The following is a 21,058-nucleotide window of genomic DNA, read 5'->3' on the forward strand; positions in this document are numbered from 1 at the left end:
TTCATCGCTTGCTTTAAAAATTTTTTAAAAAGATTTATAAATAAATAACGAAAACAAAATAATTACTGCTTACGTTCAATACAATCGGTAACATAACAAACTGAATATCTTGACTGTAAACAAATTGACTTATTTGTTTATAGGTTTTAAGTCTTGAATGGTGATACCCTTATTGAGCTATATAGCTATACTAGGATGATGCACAAGGCCATCTAAGAGACCAAAGTGAAGCAGAGGCACTAGACAAACACGTATGACATTAATGAACAGGTAGCCTGGAAAGGTCAAGCATGCAAATCTGACTTCACCAAAAAAAGAGGAAATTTACAAAATTTTGTTTAGTATTTTTCAATTTTGAATGGTAAAACTGAGAATAAAGAGAGGAAATCAGCTGATCCGTGGAAAAGTTGCGTGCCTGAACATTACTGGAAACGTGACATCACAGTGGCTGCTGGAAACTGATTACACTGTCAGATGGATAAATGAATAAGAATATTTGTGTGCGTCTATGGAATTTCATGGACTCGTAGCCAACTTTGTCCAATCTTTGTAAGTTGGCACCTCCAATACACTGTTTGGCGAATTTCACAAAAGTTGTTCCCGAGGGTGTCCAATGCATTCCCCTTTGAAATTGTGCATTTAAAGCCATTGGACCCTTTCGGTAAACGGTATTGTCCAAGGCCCACACTTCGTGTATCACAACTTCTATATCAAATAACAAACCTGTGAAAATTTGGGCTCAATCGGTCATCGGAGTCGGGAGAAAATAACGGGAAAACCCACCCTTGTATCCGCGCGTTTCGCCGTGTCATGACATGTGTTTAAAATAAATCTGTGATTCTCGTTAACGAGAATTGATATTGTTTATATTTATATTCTTTTTTTCTGTACCGAAAGGGTCCAATGGCTTTAAGTTGCTGTGTATTTGCCTTAAATTTGCACTTACATCCCATGGTACTTGTAAGCGCATAAAGTACTTGGTTTACCCCCTTTTTCAAAACTTACACAATTTCAGGCAAAAATATTTCAAGGGAAGTTTTCCCACCATGACCAGAAATCTGTGAACCTTTTTTTTCTTCATTCTTATCAACGTTGTGCACACCCGCTAATTATGCTCTTGTAAAGAGCTTGTAATGTTTACAGCTACTTTTAGGTAAAAGGTTCGAGTAAAAAATACGATAGGAGTCCTTTACTGATGAACCAACCAAGCCTTGGGCTTCACTTAAAGACAAACCATACAACATTGAAAATAAAGCAAACCATTGGACTCATCGCTCTCATAATTTAAAGTACTTTGAACTTTATTTTAAAAACATGATTTAAATATGGCACTTAATACATGGGGAAATTACCACTGTGAATAAATTTAAAACTGACATTTGAGTAGTAGCAAGCAAATATAAAATTATCAACCAAAATCAAAGAAAACCTCCAGGATCCCACTTGAACCAAATCACTCTGGTTACATGCACTAAAAACCTGGGACCCAATTTCATGGCAATGCTTACCGCAGAACTCTTATGCTTTATATACATGTACATGTATGTCCATGGGCTGTACATCACCCTGTAAAGCATACGATTCTAGGAGGGGCTGTATAAGCACAGAACTCTGTGCTGATGTTACCCTGTAAAGCATGTACCGGTAAATCCATGGGCTGTAAGTGCACAGCGTAACCTATAAAGGCAGTGGACACTATTGGTAATTATTCAAAATGATTATCAGCATAAAACCTCACTTGGTAACGAGTAATGGGGAGAGGTTGATAGTATAAAACATCGTGAGAAACGGCCCCCTCTGAGGTAACGTAGTTTTCAAGAAAAAAGTAATTACAAATTTAGAATTTGAGGTCTCGAAATCAAGCATCTGAAAGCACACAACTTCGTGTGACAAGGGTGTTTTTTCTTACATAGTTATCTCGCAACTCCGACGACCAATCGAGCTATAATTTTCACAGGTTTGTTATTTTGTGCATATGTTGAGATTCACCAAGTGAGAAGACTGGTCTTTGACCATTACCAATAGTGTTCAGTGTCTTTAAACAGAATTCTTCAGTAAGCAGTGTCGTGAAATTGGGCCCCCGTTTGTCTCTTGAAGCTAAGATTTTAGTCAATCGTCTCCCAAGTAGCTCCAATAATGCTGGGAAACTACTTGCATACCTGCAGAAAACTTAAATTTCATTTTCTATTCAGCATAAAATAGTATATCCTTTCTCACTATTACTGCTTCTTGCAACAGCTTGACCAACTTTCTTATATTCTTATTTTTTACTAGTGATATGAGATGGGAAACTTGGCAAAGTGTATATTTATACCACATTAAATGAGAATACGGCACTCTTTTCAACACTATACATTTTGTTGGGGATATATGTTCATCTGCAAGGTAGTAAATAATGACTATTTATTGTAATGCAGTTGGGAAGGAACATTGGTTATGCATGGAGGAAGGACCTCATGGGTTATGTACCAGTCGGGTGGATAGGTTTTTTAAGTACATCTTAAACAAAAGCAACTTTTTGATGATGGCACGTCTTTTCGACCCTAGCAGAGTCTTTCTCAAAAGGATGGCAACAGGTACATGTGTTTGCTTTGTTCGTGTTGTGCTGTGTGTCTATTTAGCCCTCGATGAAGACTCTGCCATGGTTGAAATGTCAGGCCATGAAATTCATTTTTTTTGTTACAATTTCTATCCTAGGTCCTTTTGGTTGGTAAGCAATTTTGCAACAGCTTTTTCTAATTTCTTATACATATTAAACAGTCACAAATCCCTTAAAGTCCAATAAAGTGAAATCTCAGTTGAAATAAAAAGCAAACCACGCACTGCTGCAGTTTGGATTGCTGCATTATGCATAGTGCACTTGCTCAATGTTCAGGGGGGGGGGGTTGATAATGACAAGCTTCTATTTATATTTCAGTGCCGCCGTTGCTACGCAATTCATACAATGGGCAGGGTTCTATGGATGGGTGTAATGTCATTTTCCACAGGTTTAGTGCCAACTGTCACTATCAAACAATACCAAGTTATCTTTTGCTCCTCTTCCTATGTTTATTATAACACATAAAATACAATGTATAAGCTCAAATTAAAGCCTCATAAATAATTTCTCTTAATATAAGAATTAATATAATATAATAATGTATATGTAAGCCAATACATAAGGAGTTGTGTGTGTGTGTGTGTGTGTTTTCGTTGATATACATCAACGTGTGCAGCAAAACACTAAAAGCATAATTCATTACATATCAAGCTTTTGTATTAGTTGAAAACCTTTTATATAATTAAACAAATCAAAACATAAGTGAATTCATTAACTTAAATGCCTATGACTTCAGAATGATTCAGCCAAAAAGGTTTGACTGTCAACTAAAACCTTTATAACTTAACAAACGGACAAATATATGAAGCAAAAACAACCCAAACTATATATGGCACAAACGGTAAAAAGCCCATTGTCTTTCAGTACAAATGTCAGTGAAATAAATGCAAGCATAAATATTGGCGATTGTTTACAATAATTACCTTTTATCCAATTAGACGATTAAATGAAGTATTTGATTGTAAAACACTGGCTCTTACTTTCACAGTCTGCAAGTTTCATTTTGTTTTCACTTGGATAAATATTCTCCCTCCAGAAGAACAATCACCCAATTTGTCAAGTTCTCAGATCATTTCTGTCAAATAGACCAGCAGGGTAAAACTTTTAGCACCCCGGACTAGGATATTGACAAAATAGAAAGACTGCTAACTGTATGTGGAGATAAATCTGGAAGTCACAGTTTCAAATCTCGTTCTAGTCGATTAATTTTTTTTGTTTCATTCCTAGTAAAATTTACCCACAGTACTCCATGCACAGTGTCAAAGGTTTAAATAAATACATTTTCATCCTCTACAGATATATTACAATTCTTAATATTTAACGCTTTAAAAATGTATGTATTGCTGCAATTTCATTCTATTTTAAATATGCAAAGCCTCAAATATTATTAATCACTTTAAATCAGTACGATTAACCATTAATTGGACGTCACCACTTTTGTATTCAGCGATGCAACTGTACTGAGCGCTTACAAGGAAATGTCCACATTGGCAATCCACTGTTGCACAAATTTAAATAAAACTGCACTCGATGTTTTACAGGGAAAGCATTTATTAAAGCAGGAATCTTGGTCTTGATTATTGCAATGAATCTAAAAATGATGGCACTGACGTTGGTTGTTTGTGAAGATGATCTCCCCATCAAGGGAACTCGGCAAACTCCAAGAAAGGGGATATATACACAAAGCTAGCAACAGCCAATCTCTCTCTGACAAACATTAGTTTAACTTCTATGACTATTGAATTGCACAAATCAAGACACTGTGATTTAAAAACTAGAAAGTAATTGTTCTAGTGCTTTAGCTTGGTAGGATTCAAACCCACAACCTTGCGATTGCAGGTCCACCAGTCTAACCACAGTGACCATAGATCAATCAGCCTAGGAGTTGAACTGCCTAGTAGGCTTCAATGGGCAAGAGAAAATAAGCACAGCGCTTGCAAACCAAATCACCAAAAAGCCCAACCATTGTGCTTAAAAGCAAACTGGTGACTGCTAAACAGGACAGCTCAACAAGGAATTTAAAAAAAAGTACTGTATTTACATGATGGAAATGGTGGTACAATTTTTATTATCTTAGTTTTGTCTTGAGTTGATATGACCAGTCATTTTGTAGTACAATTGCAATTAAGTTGTTGCTTGCCATATATATTGCTGTGGACATTATGGGCATCACTATAGGAACACTATTTCCAACGTTTTAATGTTTTCTAAACCAAGCATGATTCTCGGTGGATGCCTCGAATACATGAAAGTGATAAGACACAAGAACTTCTGTGGACATGTTGGTCTGAATCATCTTTACAAAATTCTGTCCAGGAACACTATTTCCCATGTTTTCTAAACCTGGCATAGTTTCTTGATGGACGCCTTCGTCTGTACTTCTAGAAATACATGAAAGTCATGAGACATGCTGTGGACTCAAACCTGAATCGTCTTGACACACTTCTGTCTTGGGGGACTATTTCTGATGTATTAATGCATTCTAAAGATGGTATGGACGTTCGGTGGATGCCTCATCTGAGCTTCTATGAGTACATGACGGTGAAGAGCTACACGAATTTCTGTGGGCCTGTTGGTCTGAATCTTCTTTGCTAAATTCTATCATGGGGGACTATTCCTATAGTTTTCATGCATTCTAAACCTGGCATGGTTTTCTGGTGGATGCCTCGTCTGAACTTCTAAGAGAACATGAAAGTCATGAGACATGAGAGTTGCTGTGGACGGTGTAGGCATCATGTCTGAAACTTCTTTACACACATCTTTCCGAGATAAACTATTTCCATTGTTGTCATGCATTCTAAAGATGGCATGGTCACTCGGTGGATGCTTCGTCTGAAACTGCTAAGAGTACATGAAAGTTCATGGCAATAGTTGCAGACGATGAATATTTACAAAACGGACTCTATCAAACATTGCACACTTAGCATTTTAGCTTTAAATTGCTTTTCTTTTTCAAATTAAGAATCAAGCTTTAAAAAAAAAAAAAAAAAAAAAAAAAAAGTTCATGTTGTTGTTACTCCCTTGCAATGTGCTATGGTGCGATATCGTAATCGGGGTTGTATCAGAGAGCGGCAAATGCAAAGTTACAGCGACAGTTCATCATATTGCGCATTACATTCCATGTGTCGCTGTTGGGGTCATAGCACTCCGTTAAATCAAGGTAGGCCGAGCCGGAGTGGCCCCCCGCTGCGTAGAGCATGCCATTCAGAACTGCTACTCCCAGACCTGCAAGTTGATTGGAGGATTTGACAAAGAATTATATTTATAAATCAGTCTGGGTTGTATCAGAGTCTCGTAATGGACAACAGTATTTCAGTTAGGTGGCTACCTCAAAATAATTCAATTTTCCAGGTCTTCCGAGATCACACTACAATATTTGCACAGAGTTCAGTGGTACGCAGTGCCATGAAAGCAGAAAATTGTGCTTAGGAAATAATATTGTTCTGCAAAGCACAAATTTGCAGAGAGCCAGTCACAAACAATATACATTCAATTTACTTTGCCTGGTAATCTGTGTCTACAGACGCAACATTATTTTCTTCTGCCTGGTAATCTGTGTCTACAGACGCAACATTATTTTCTTCTGCTTAAAGGCACTGGACACATGGAGAGTTATGGAGAGTTGTTGTAGTATAAAACATTGTGAGAAACGGCTCCCTCTGAGGTAACATAGTTTTTGAGGAAGAAGTTATTTTCCAAAAATTTGATTTAAAGACATCAGTAATCAAGCATTACTTTGTGTGAGAAGGGTGTTTTTTCTTCCATTATTATCGTTCAACTTTGACGACCAATTGAGCTCAAGCTTTCACAGCTTTGTAATTTTATGCATATGTTGAGTGTTGAGTTGTACAGCAAGTGAGAAGACTGGTCTTTGACTGGTCTTTGAGTGTCCAGTGTCTTTAACAGCTTGATAAAACTGGTCATGGGTCCAGTTACAGTGGCTAACAAAGGCAGTAATTATAATGCACACTCTTGAGGAATGAGGATTAACCAATCCATAAATAAAGTTATACAAACCTGTCCTGGTTGTATTCATGGATGCAACGGTTGTCCACGTTTCTTGCGTTGGGTTGTACTGTTCCACGCTACTTAAATGCGTCTCTCCATTGTGGCCTCCGACTACGTAGATGAAACCATGAATGACCCCAACGCCAAAGTTGATTCGTTTGTCAGCCATGGGTGCCACCATCTCCCAGGTGTCTGAGTCTGGGTCGTACCTTTCAACGCTTCAAGACAATAGCACAAAAACAAAAACATCGTTAGTGAGGAGTTTGTCAATGTCAGCTAAGAATCCATCCAACTTTGGGTTGTGTTTTCCGAACAAACTATTTTAATTAGCTTAACTTACTTAACTTTATAGTAAAAACTGACAATTTGTACCATCTTCTGTGCTTATCCAGACTCGACCATGCACCTCCTTCACTTAATTTACTCTTCGTCTCAATGCAAATGCATGTCTTTAAGGACCACTGCCACTAAAATGGATCCCTCTGCAGTGTCATATTTGTTTTCATCTAGCTCTTGTAAAGTTGTATTTTTTGTACCCCTTACTTGTGATTGATAATGTTATTTTGTTTTGATACTGTAGAAAACTGTGAACCTTTAAAGGTGTTACAGGAGCAATCTTAAAGTAACACACCTATTGAGATAGTTGGGCCCATACCCTCCAATCGCATACAGTTTACCATCTACAACTGCAGCATTAAAGATACTCCTACTGTTAATCATTGGTGCTACTGTCTTCCATTGGTTAGTCATAGGATCGTAGCACTCCACGCTCCGTAGATACAACTTTCCGGTAACCCCTCCTAATGCATAGATCTTCCCATTCAGCACGGCCACCCCGTGGTTGCTACGACTTAAGTGCATGCTCGCCACTTTTCTCCACGAGTTCGTTTTGGGGGTCCAGCATTCAGTGCTGTTGTCATGGTGACGGTACATGGAGCCGTTACGGAGCTCAGAGACGACACCGCCGATGACGTACAGGGTTTGTTGGACGACCACGGCGGCACATTCCTGACGCCGGCAGCTTAGCGGAGCAACCTCCGTCCAAACGTCCTTGTCCCGGTGATACACCTCAACACTATAAGGGAAGAAAAAATCGACAAAATGAAGATTCACTTTCTAAAGAAATGTTTCTGACAATACTTCCAATACACATACTTTGACAAATATCACAGACCTATGAAATTTGTGAATAAACACAACTTTGATCTAACATTTACATTTAACAATTTATTTATTAAGGTAATATTACGTTAAATTGTCACAAAGCCACCCTGGACAATTCAAGTTTAAATATGAATACTTTGAAATTTTTGTTTTTAGAAAATCCAAAATAAACGATATAACTACACGCTTGTACAAACATGATAATATTCAGCCACAATCTTATCATCACTTACATGTACTCATGCTAAATCTTAACTTAAAGGTAGGGTCCCTTCCAAGTAATAACCCCCCCCCCCCCACACACACACACACACACACACCTATGGTTTTTGATAATGTTTTACTCAAGCATGTCTAAGAAACAGAATTTGTGAATCGATTTCTCAGTTTTCTGAGGGTTTGTGTCCGTTCATGATGTATTACCTGCTGTCACTTTGTAAATGTGGATGGATTGGCATTCTTGATAACAAATACTTATAGGGCCCTATATTGCTGTTTTTTTCAACAAGCGTTCAGCTGAAACTTTCACAGGTGACTGTTTGTGTATCTTTTAGTTTGGCCTAGTAAAAATTAGCATTATGTGGACAAAACAATATAATTATATAGCTCGCGGTAGTAGAATAAAGAGAGACAGTTCTCTAATAAACAAACTCTACCTGGCAAGTAGATACACACATGATGTTACCGCAAACCAAATATATATTGATACCTCACCATGCAATGCCACAAATCCTATCCCCCCTTTAAAAAAAGGTGCTTTATGAACACAACATAACAACTTCCTTGCAGGGTACTTCAAAGTGTGGACTAAAAATAGCCCAGAAATATTTTACAAGTCAATATTATCACAAACTGTCCAAGTTATGACAAGATTTTATTTAAAAGCCCTGATTGTTTGAATAAAATACACTCCCTGCATATTTCAAATAGTGGACTTTAGTTTCAAAAATAAACAGTATCTGGGTGGGAGATGATAATTCCAAGCACAGCCACATGCCTGCATTGAACATGAAGACATAGCCCCTGTGAATGGGCTGATATCGCTGTTATACCTTAGATATGGACACTATTTTTAAACTAGCATTGCCATAAATAAAGCAATGCTCTACTTCACGCATGAAATACAAATGTTATCAAAACAAGCACTATGTTGACTCAAATTGATAAAATAAGTTTTTTAGATGTGGATATTATAAATATCACCCCCCCCCCCCCCCCCCGTCCTTTGTTTCCTTTTCATTGTTCATCACTTGAGTGTTTCTGACTGCATTCTACTTTATTACATAAGTCTACTTGTGTACTGTGGTGTTGTCATTAAAGGAACACGTTGCCTTGGATCGGACGAGTGGGTCTATAAAAAGCATTTATACCCGTTAGTTATAAAATGCATATGGTTGGAAAGATGTTTTAACTTGTGTACTGTGGTGTTGTCATTAAAGGAACACGTTGCCTTGGATCGGACGAGTTGGTCTATAAAAAGCGTTTATACCCGTTAGTTATAAAATGCATACGGTTGGAAAGATGTTTTAAAAGTAGAATACAATGATTCACACAAATTTGCCTCGAATTACGTGGTTTTCCTTTTACTTTGCCAACTAACACGGTAGGCCATTTATGGGAGTCAAAAATTTGACTCCCATAAATGGCCGACCGTATTAGACGACGAGGTTAAAGGAAAACCGTGCAAATTTGAGGCATGTTTGTGTGGATCATTGTATTCTACTTTTACAACATTTTTCTACCCATTTTTATGCAATTTATTAAAAACAGTTACGTACGCTTTCCAAAGACCAACTCGACGGATCCAAGGCACAGGTTCAATTAAGCCTTTTAGAAAGACTTGAATGAATAATTAACTAATGTATTGTGTATTAAAAAAAAAATGAATATTGTATTCAGGTTTAAGTAATTATTCAAAGGCAGTGGACACTATTGGTAATTACTCAAAATAATTATTTGCATAAAACCTTACTAGGTAATGAGTAATGGGGAGAGGTTGATAGTATAAAACATTGTGAGAAACAGCTCCCTCTGAAGTGACTCTGAAGTAATTTTCCACGAATTTGATTTTGAGACCTCAGAATTAGATTTTGAGGTCTTGAAATCAAGCATCTGAATGCACACAACTTCATGTGACAAGGGTGTTTTTCTTTCATTATTATCTCGCAACTTCGACGACCAATTGAGCTCAAATTTTCACAGGTTTGCTATTTTAGGCATAAATTGTTGTGATACACCATTCCAAGTGAGAAGAATGGTCTTTGACAATTACCAAAGGTGTCCACGTCTTTTAACAAATAAAAAATGTATGAATATTTATGTAATTGAAATTGCTAAGACTATTTAAAAAAAAAAAAAAAAAAGAATATTGTATACATATTTTTTTTTAATTAAATAGTAAACAAAAAAATAGTAAACAAAATATAAGTAATTTGATTTTTTTGAGTGTATCAAAAGTTAAAGCCAAGCTTTGCTGTCTTTTAACACACAAAAAGATTGTTTTCTTAAATTTGTGTATCACACAATCATGTATGAGTATTAACTGCATGATTTCTATGTATACTTATAATAGGCCTATGTCATTCAAAATGGAAAGCTTGAACTGTTTTGTAATTCCTATTAATTGAATCTTTCTTTGCATTCAAAACCCTATTCTTTTTCTAAATTTAGCAGCCATTAATGATAGTGCTTGGGAAAGATAATGTCAGATTGTGTGAAGGCTTGGTGCAGATAAATGTCATTCCCCATCCATCATCTATGCCAACCTACTATTGTTGCCACTAGGAGAGTAATTATCGCAAGACTATTTTTAGCTCCGGGGTTATATAAATAGACCAGGGCTGCTGTCGGAATGACTGTTGGGAAATAATAGCACGAGTCCATTAGGGCTTAATTGCTTTACTTCATGCCAAGACAAAACCAAATCATGCAATCAAAAAAAAAAGCCTACTGCCATTGCACTCTGATTCAGACTGTTGTATCTTGGCCAGAGATTAGTGTATACTACACCATTGTATCTACATGTAGATAGTGTGCTGGGCTGGGTCCAAATTTCATAGAGCTGCTTGACGGCCGATTTTATGCTCACTGAGCCATTTCCATTTCATAGCACTGCTTATGGTCACCACAGGAATGACGATCCAAACAAAATACTGACAGTAAACCAAACGTTATTTATTTAAAAAAAAAAAGGGCAAAAAAGAAGCAGACAAAAACAAAATATAAAAACCCACATATTTATAAAAACAAAAACAAGTTGAATCTATTTGATGACATGTTCAAGCGCCTGATGCTTCACTTTTGAAAGGGCAACGGTTCCCAGGCCTTTTGTCCGTGGTAAAGGGCACCTGTCCAGAGGGGCATTAGAGGCAATTGACTCCATGATGAAGTACTATGCCTGCTTGCTACAGTTTGGTTGTATGATGTGTTTACTGAAATCTAGATTAAAATGAATGAACTCTTCCAAATCTTATGAAAGTTTGTTTACGTTAAAAGTAACATCCCTCAAAGAAGTGTCTTTAAAAAACAAATACAGTTCTCCCCATGCTCAAACAAAATTCAGCCAAACATAGAATGTTTTAAAAGACACTGGACACTATTGGTAATTGTCAAAGCATTATGTGCATTACATAAGAAACCTGTGAAAATTTGGGCTCAATTGGTCGTTGAAGTTGCGAGATAATAATGAAAGAAAAAACAACCTTGACTTGGTGTGTCTAAGCATTAGCAAAGAAACCTGTGAAAATTTGGGCTCAATTGGTCGTCGAAGTTGCAAGATAATAATGAAAGAAAAAACAACATTGACACACTAAGTTGTGGGCTGTCATATGCTTTCAGATTTCAATCGACCTCAATTTCTAAATTTGAGGTCTCAAAATCAAATTCTCTCGAAAACTACTTCACTTCAGAGGGAGCCGTTTCTCACAATGTTTTATACTATCAACCTCTCCCCATTACTCGTTACCAAGTAAAGTTTTATGCTAATAATCATTATTTTGAGTAATTACTAATAGTGTCCACTGCCTTTAACAAAGCGAGAAGAGAAACAAAAAATAGGGAGAACCCTTGAAATCAATCATGAACAGTCAATCCCATAAAAGTCTTTCCTCAAACAATTGCGGTTGTCTCTTAAAAAACCCAAATGATATAAATTTGCACATATCCCTTTGAATTTAGAGCCATATTGCAGACAAAATCAACAATAACACTATCAGACCATGATGCACAGCTGTGACTACGTGCAGAAATCCAGAGTTTGTAGAAATCTTTGGATTTGCCCTCTGTCTTGTCTGTAGTCAACATCACTGACCCACTTGGTTTTTATCTTTGTTGGGAAATTGGACTATATTTAGACCTTTGTGCCAATAAAACTTATGGTTACAAGGTTTCTGATTGTCATCCAGATAAAATGACATTCAGGCTTTATGTACATTAACATGTATATTGAAGTTGGACATGAATTTCATGTACACATGGTGAAAATTGTCCTTGTATACGGGCACAATGACGTTCCCCCCAAAAAGGAACAGTTGCTGTTAAAAAAAATAATGTGTGTACTTCTAGGTGATGTATTATTTGGCTTTTGCCCTACACCAATGTGTAGTCACTATGTAAAGTTACTGCATTTTGTACTTCCCTTAAGAATAGTAACAGAAAAACACCCTTGGCGCATAAGTTTCAGACACACATCGGTGTATGGGTAAAAACCCAAATAAATATTCTTAATCCCCGATGCAAATTTAACATCTATTGTATAAGTTTCAGATGCTTGATTTTGAAACCTCAGCTGAGGTCACGACATCAAATCAAATATTTGTGTGAGAAATGACGTCTTTCTAAAAAACTATGTTACTTCAGAGGGCGCTGTTTCTCACAATGTCTTATACTACCAACAGCTCTTCATAAATGAGTAAGTTTTATGCAAACAATTGTTTTGAATAATTACCAATAGTGTCCAGTGCCTTTAAAAAAATGGAAATCTGAGGTAATCTGAATACAAAGAGATGTTTGGAAGTTCTGCATCATTGTTAACCTCTGTACCATTCAGTTAACCTATGGCAGCTCACTGCCACAATGAATCTTTGCATCCATGAAACTATTGACGGGAGATGTTTATGGTCACAGGCATGATACATATCATCGGCTCAGTGATACTACAAGGTCATTAATTGCAAATTCATCCTCATAATAACCAAAACCTTGTTTAAAGCAAAAAATGCATATATATTGTTTGAAAAAATGAATCAAAATCCACAAAAAAATGTTCTTCTTAAAAACTGATTGTTTCTTTAATGTCAATAATTACTTTGGAGACCACTCTCGTTAAAATAAACTTCATATACCAAGGAGCTACAAAACAAGCAGTTTGGTGAAACCCATTAAAGTCCTCAGTAGGCATTAAATGTAATTCATTGAGGCAATTTGCCTACCACGGCTACATGTAATTTAGTCAATCTGCTTTTATTTATTTCTACTAGAAACCTGCAGATCTCATGTTTCATATTACGTGTAGGTTTGAATTTTAAATACATGTAGCTATGTTTCAAGCTTCAAAAACCAAGGCTGTTGAAAGCCTTCATTTAAGGTATTGCACACAAACATTCTGGCCATGGTCAGTTAATTAAAAACTAATAATGACTTACAATCTGTCAGGATCTTGCCATAAAATCATGTACGTACACGTACATGCTTATACAGCTTGTTGCTGGATCTCTGGCATTATGGTTAAAGGCTTTGTTTACACAAACTTCAATTTATGTATGATATCATCCGTCAAAATTTGTTCTGATAGAAAATTCTTAAATTCAAATATTTTCTTTCTGCCCAAAAAACCCAAACAAACCATGCAACAGATGAGACCTCTATTTATTAGAAGGTAAAATTCAATGTACTGTAGGTAGCATACTACATGCCATGTCGATGTGTTTTTTGCAAAGTTTGCGAGTTTCAACTCTGGCTCTAAAAATGTAGCTCTCTCCTTTTATCGTACAAAATGTAAATTTATATGCATGTAAATTGCCTTCAAGCACTAAAGAAATCCCTCGATAACCTCTGATTCTCTTCAATCGTAATAATTTGGTGTAGCTGCAATGCCTTAAAGCTTGGCATTATGCATTATTACCATGGTAACATAAAATAGTGCCTCATTCATCCCCGTTAGTGGATTCCTGATTAAACCGGTTTGTTTCCGGAGCTGGGGGTACACATGCAGCAGACTTCGAATGGATAGTGAAATTGCACCATGAGCGTGCAGTAAACATGTTTTTCGCATATTTTGGTTAAAAATGTAGTGCGTCATCAGTTTCAGTTTGGTTCATCTGCGGCAGATGAGACTGACATTTAGAGAAAACATATTCATACTGTTGCCCACTAATATCAATTTGGAACACAAATTGATGTGTTTGATATCTCCTGAGGCGAACATTATTTGGGTGACATTAGTTTACTCATTTCTCAAAAGCTACAGCACCCATTGTTATCTCCGTCGATAAGTGTATTTGTTGTATTGTATTATCATTATTCCTTCATGGTATTATCCTAAGGTATTTCTATTATTGTCCCGCCTATCTTCCCCTTTATTTATTTCGACCACTGCATTTCTGGTATTTACTTTGTATTTGCTTTGGAATGTCTAGTATGTCTCGGGTACCAACGAAGTGGGCGTTGGCTGCTTGGTATATATTCTTGCAGCATACACCTTAGGCTCATTTTCTGTTCCTGATTCCGTTGTGTTCTGTTCGAGTTTATTTTAGTTCTTCTCAGACATGTAATTTTCCGTAGCCATCTCCCAATACCAGTGAACGCCCCAGAATACCGCAGAACATTTACCATGTGCACGGACGTAGTTTCTGAGTTTCTCCCGGCAATGATGTTAGTTTATTAAATGTATTAGTTATTTCACAGTTGTAATTTAACGTCAGAGTTGTCTTTGTAGTGTCTTATATTCAAGTTTCACTTTAATATTAGCCCTCGGTCGTTGCTTGGTTTATTGCTGTATCTCGTTCTGCATTTAAAGTTGTTTTTGTTAGATTGATATGGTTCACCTTTGTCTCCCTTCCCTTAATTGTTTAAAAATGTGCATTTTTCGTGTCATTTATTAGCTATTTTTGTATTTGTTATTTATAGTTTCACCTGTGTAATGTTATACACTGAGTGCAAATAAATGGGAAAGCTCATCTAAAGGTCTCCGTCGTCTCCTTTGTACCGTGCATGTGACACCCATCATCAAGTAATATTAAAGCCATTGGACACTTTCTGAACAAAACAAAAAATTTAAAGTTCACAGATTTACAAATAACTTACAGTGTTTACAGAAGGTAATGGTGAAGAAAGGCTTCCCTTGAAATATTATTCCATGAAACGCTTTACTTTTTGAGAAAACATTAAAACAATTATCATTGTCCGACTCCGATGACCGATTGAGCCTAAATTTTCAATGGTTTGTTATTTTATAAAGTCGTCATACACGAAGTGTGGGCCTTTGGACAATATTACTGTTTACCGTTGTTGTGCGATTGCTTTCAGGGAAGCTTTCTACTATCTTTATCTTCAAACTGTGTAAGTTTTATGTTAATCTGTGCACACTGTCTTTGGTGCCCCCAAAAAGTACCCAAACCCTTTACCCGAACAAGGTTACCATGTGTGGTTGGTATCCCGCTCATTTCTCCTTAGTAGAAAATTGTAAGCAATATTTCCTGCTTTTAAAAGCAGGTCTATTAAACAGAGTCCAGGTGTGTCATGTATTCAGTAAAACATGCAATATCAATAATTTTATTCAATCTTACCAAAGCCGTTTAAAAGAAAACTACTTTAGCTTGAGTCTGGGCTTAGATTTAGACTATAGATGATGCGCAGTTTCCTTAAAGGGCTTCAACTAGGCAGACAGAACCTGAACCGAAGCCCAAGCATTGATTTCCCAAAGGGCCTATTAATCTCATACAAAAAGAAGGAAAGAAAAAGGAAGCCAGACTCCTTGATTACGTATGTACATTGCATTTTCTCTTCAAGCATTGGGGTTGCATTTTAGTGACCTTTACCGGAAATTTCTTCAAGCTTCTGTCATTGGTTCCCAGTGTTATCATGACTGGGTGAAGTAGCTGTTCTGACCAAACCATGACAGAGGTGTTGGTCTGGTCATGGAGGAAGGAAGTGAAGGAGGTCAAAAAGGGACTTCAAAAGCCGAACCCGTGGTACCGCGGTCAGTTAACGACACCTCGTAATCACCTATACCTTATTTAAACATTGGGCGACCTGGCATCTGTAAGTTTGCGCGTGCGCACTTGGTTCTTCACTCAACTATGGTGTCGTATGTCGTATGGATGGAGGCCAGTAGTTTTGGTGTTTGGCCAGTAAACTGAAAAAAGTCTGGTGGTCTTGTGTTTTTTAATTGAACAATGCAGAAAATACATGTATTGTACCTCCTTGTGTAACATCTTGAATCAAAAATAATATTTTTCCAATGTTGACTTTGAGTCTGCTAAAATACATTTCAATTCTATTGAGTAATGACATTATACATACACATATAGATAAATGAGATCAATCATTGTCTTAGTGCTCGTTCAAATAAAACAGTTAACATTAATGCATGATTTGGGTCAGGAGGGCTGCATCAACACCAAGTACTGTGTGTTATTATTTTTTAATATTTTTTATTTTGATTCTGGTCTTGTCTAAAGAATTCTTATCCAGTGAACATTTTGAGCCACAAAATGAGCCATTAGCCCTGTTATCTTGTGGACGTCCCCCCAAACTCAAGCCCTGGGCCCAATTTCATAGCACTGCTAAGCACAAAAAATTGCTTTAAAAAGCATGAAATTTCTCCACTGATAAAAACAGAAATGCCAACCTAATTTCCACGCGATTTTCAGGACAAGCAAGCACGCAACGAATGGAAGCTTGGTTGGTAATACTGTTTTTATCAAGGAAGAAATGTCATGCTAAGCAAATTTTTGTGCTTAGCAGCTCTATGAAATTGGGCCCTGGTTAGAGCATACAAATCCATTAGGCCCTAATGCTGATAAAATTGTGTATTGACCTGATTCACACAATTACATCACCACATTTTGGGAGTCAGTTTCCCTCTGGGTTCTACTGAGAAGTTTGTAGTTTAGTCTACAGACGTGCCTGTATGTGATCACCAAAGCTTTATAAAATTTCAACTAAAAAATGGCAGGCCATGGAGCCATGTAATTAAGCCATGTTGTGTGTCAATGCGGGGGATTAGTCAATGATAACATAAAGTCTCAACACTCTTAAAATGTTGATAATCAATATTTGTAAAAACCTTACCTATCTAGAGTTGCAAAGAGGCCATTCTTTCCACCGATGGCACAGAGTAAACCCTTCTCTCCCCGGGTCTTCACTCTGGATCCCATCTTACTGGCAACTTGTAGTCTTTCCTCCGGCCGCAGGTGGTACCTCAGGGCCCGATTGACCTGCTCCTGACACGACGGATTATCCCTGATGAATGGATTAGCCTCGTAGAGTCTGGTCAGCATCTTCAGGGTCATCAGCGGGAGTCGAATGCAGTGGAGAAGTTTGCCCATGTAACAGCGCCGTTTATTGGGGTCGTATCGCACCCAGCTGTCCAATGCGTTGAAGATGGCCTCCTCAGAGGCGACGATGAGATCATCCCGACTCAGGATGCTGGCAAGATCGGTGTGCTCCAACTGCAAGAACTCTTCGCTGATGCTGAGCTCCTCAAAGTGTTGTGCAATAAAGCATTGCGCTGTGCGGTACAGCTCCGTGCAGGCATGAGCGTCCGCAAAACATGAGATGCCAATACAGTTTGTTGCGTGAAGTTGTGCCTAGTGTTCATGAAGAAAGAACAAAACAAAAACAATTTTAAGGGAAGTTGTACTGGTAATTGTATTAATTGTCAGAAACAAGTATCAGCTATTGTGAGACCCAGCATATAAAGAAAAAGCATGTGAAAGTTAAGCTGATTCGAACACTGGCGTCACATAAAAAAAGTGAAAGCTCCTAAACTGTTTTTAAACATTTGATTTTGGACTCAATATTCTTTTACATGAAATCTGCATAATTTCAGCCAAAAAAGATTCTGCAAAGTATTCAACTACACGTGTACTTGTATACCATGTAAGTTTCTACACATAACCCCAATCTATCGAGGGGAGTAAAGAGTAAAAGCCCAAAGAACCTGAATTCTTCTAAATCCGCCTAACAATTACGTGAAACTCACAATTTGGTCACTAGAAGTTGTAAGGTGGGCCACAGCTTGAATGGACAAGAGAAACAATGCAATACCAAAACAAAATATGAAAGTGATCACGACAGGCCCGTTGTTTTACAAGATAACAACAACAAAATGCGTTGTACCTGGAGAAAATCACAGCATAGCTTGATGACTGGTTTCAGCTGCAGCAGACAGGCAGCGGCTAGCAGAGTCTGCACGTTGGCGTGCGTCACCCTCACCTTCCCTGTATACGCAAACTCCACCAAGGTCTGCAGCGCCATGTCATCCACTGACTTGAGTTCAATCTCTTCTTTCTCCCTCTCGCACAGCGAGCCAGTGAACATTGCACGGAAGTACTGGCTGCAGCTGGCCAACACGGCCCGATGGGCGGACACCCTGCACATGCCTACTCTAAGGACGACGTCGCAGAGTTCACCCTGTTTTCTGAGCTGGTTGAGGGACTGGAGGATCTGACTGGCATACATTGGAACTTCAGTCACTCCTTGTGCAGCGTCTTCATCAGAATTCATGTTGTCCATCATTTATCTTAAGGCGACCTCATTATCGGGATGAACAGACCTGTTTCAAAAGCATATCAAAGAAAGATGGACAGATCTAGACTTCAGAAAAGAAATAGAAAAAACCCCAACACAAACACCACTTTTTCATTCGATATGAAATAACATAGTTACTAATTTACCTCAAGGAGATACAAAATGAGTGAAAAAGTGGTGGCGCCATATGGAAAGTTACCCAAACAGGAAAACAAACAAACAAACTACCAAGACTACACGCAGGTTGCATGCTATTTTACACATGAAAATCGGAAAAGTTTCCGTATGGCGCCACCACTTTTTCATTTGATAGAAAATAATCTGGTATCTAATTTACTTCAATTTTTCAATGAGATATCCCTCTTTGTAAAAATTAGTGAAGAAGTGGTGGCGCCATACGGAAAGTTATCCTGAAAATCAAAGTACATTACAAACATATCTATGATGTCGATCAGATTCAGAGTGTGCACAAAATGTTTGTTTACATGTTATTACTTACTTGTTAGATTTAATTTAGTAAACATAATTTTCTTTTTTATCAATGTATTAATAATTATTATAAAAATTCATTAAATTGATCAGATTGTTTGAAAGTCGACTACACACGTCCTCATGTCAGAATTATGATTGCTAGGCTATTGCTCGTAGATGACTCACCTTTATTAGTTGTAAAAGAAATCGGATCTTATGGGTTCTCGACAACAAGCTGCAGCCGGCCGCGGGTCGGTCCAGCACGGAATAAATGGTGTTTACTATTGCTCCTCACACATTTGGTCATGTACCTCAACGAATTGCAACAGCTAAATGGTGTGTACCGGTTATTCGATGAACCATTCTAATGTAGAGCAGAACCCGTCTAAAGCCTAAACTTGTGCCAGTCTGGGGTGCGTTCCACTCGCGCAAACGACTCGCAACTACTGTTCGCGCAAACGTCTTTTTATCTTTTGAACGATTGGTGCGTATACGCAATGTCAATATGGCGGCGCCCTAAAATGAAGATGGCGCGCACCATACGTGCAATAGTCCTCTTTTTGACATCATTACATCCATTAATTAACATTGTTATTCCAAATCTGCATTATCATCCACCGAAAATACAATGTAATTATGTTTGTGACAAAGAAATAATACCGTATGCTTGTCCGCCATTTTAAAAACCACTCGCCAACACCTCCGAAGTATGTTCGCCTAAAGTTGCCAACGTTCGCCAGTGGTGGCAGCGAACAACTCGTTCCACTTGAAATCGTTGGCGAACGTGCGCAACTGTTGGCAACGTTTGCGCGAGTGGAACGCACCCACCCCACTGGTGCTCTGGGGTGCGTTCCACTCGCGCAAACAGTTGAAAAACGTTTGCGCGAACAGTTGCGAGTCGTTTGCGCGAGTGGAACGCACCCCAGTTTTGGTAGACTTGCTCTTTTTATTTTGACCGGACGGACGTCTGTGTGAGTGCGCCACCATTATCAATATTTCTTTTTTTTGGTTGCCATTTTGTTACGCGGCGGGTTACGTTTTACCACTTCCTTCATGGTTTTACAACCATTATTGCAAAAACGGTACATAAAGAGCAACAGTATTGTACGCCGTTCTTATATTGTGCATTGTTAAAGTAGACATAAGTGTTTGTGAACAAACACGAAGCTGTTCCGTGTTGTTTTGCTGGGATTTGCTTCATTGCCCAAGGAATCTATAACTGAAAAGAAGATTTTCAAAAAAGTTGTGTAGCTCTTGATATATATGGTAACACTTCCGGTTGACCTGTAAGTAAAGGTCAACATGGCCTCACGTGAGCTACCAAAGACTAATCTGCAATGCCCAAGGAGTTTATAACTGAAATAGTTTAAAAATCGGTTGTGTATAATGGTCCCACTTCCGGCGGTTGACCCAGAAATAAAAGGTCAACCTGGGGTCACCGTTTTTCAAAGTTAATATTTATTGCCTAAGAGTATATAACTGACAAAAGTTTGAACATTGGCTGTGTACTTTTTGAGATATGGTCACCGTGACTTCCGGTTGACCCGGAAGTAAAGGTTAACATGGGGTCAAAGTTATTTCAAACTAATTTTCATGCTTCAATTTTCATGGTTTATAAACCATGTTTTTAAGATGACCCAATTTTCATGGTTTATAAACCATGATTTGTAAACCATGAATTTGATGCTTCATTTTTTTCTGGTTTATAAACCATGTTTTATGAACCATGATTTACAAATGTTTGTTGCATGTTCATGGTTTGTAAACCATAAACTTACACACAACAAGTACTACTGGTATGTAAACCATAAAAAGGATTTGGCAACACTTTCTATGGTTTACATCTAATTGCTATAAACCATGGTAAAAACATGCCTTAAAATGCCAAACAATTAATTGACAGACGGCGCCCCATAGTAACCAACCGTACTTCAACATCTTGGAACACAAAATCTCTTCTCCGAGCGCGGCGGACAGGAACCTTTAACAAGAGACAAGTTTATCCTAGGAGACTGTGTCTCGGGGGACGCTAATCACCCACAGGCGGCCCGGGGGAATAGACAT

General features: G+C 37.8%; 1 protein-coding gene across 2 annotated transcripts; it reads right to left on the bottom strand.

Annotated features, from left to right (window-relative positions):
* Positions 1-1,973: 1,973 nt before the first annotated feature.
* LOC117291409 (kelch-like protein 28) lies at positions 1,974-19,267 on the bottom strand. 2 transcript variants are annotated; one of them, XM_033773066.1, is made up of 6 exons: positions 19,181-19,267; positions 18,113-18,548; positions 17,063-17,580; positions 7,239-7,682; positions 6,617-6,825; positions 1,974-5,824 (listed from the first exon to the last, which is right to left on the bottom strand). In XM_033773066.1, the coding sequence occupies exons 2-6, from the start codon at positions 18,509-18,511 to the stop codon at positions 5,661-5,663; spliced, it is 1,734 nt and encodes a 577-aa protein (XP_033628957.1). In that variant the 5' UTR covers positions 18,512-18,548; positions 19,181-19,267; the 3' UTR covers positions 1,974-5,660. The 2 variants fall into 2 exon arrangements, with proteins under 2 accessions (XP_033628957.1, XP_033628964.1); XM_033773073.1 differs by lacking the exon at positions 19,181-19,267 and adding an exon at positions 19,130-19,168.
* Between the last annotated feature and the right edge of the window lie 1,791 nt (positions 19,268-21,058).

Source organism: Asterias rubens, chromosome 1 (assembly GCF_902459465.1).
Source record: "Asterias rubens chromosome 1, eAstRub1.3, whole genome shotgun sequence".
NCBI classification, from domain to species: domain Eukaryota; kingdom Metazoa; phylum Echinodermata; class Asteroidea; order Forcipulatida; family Asteriidae; genus Asterias; species Asterias rubens.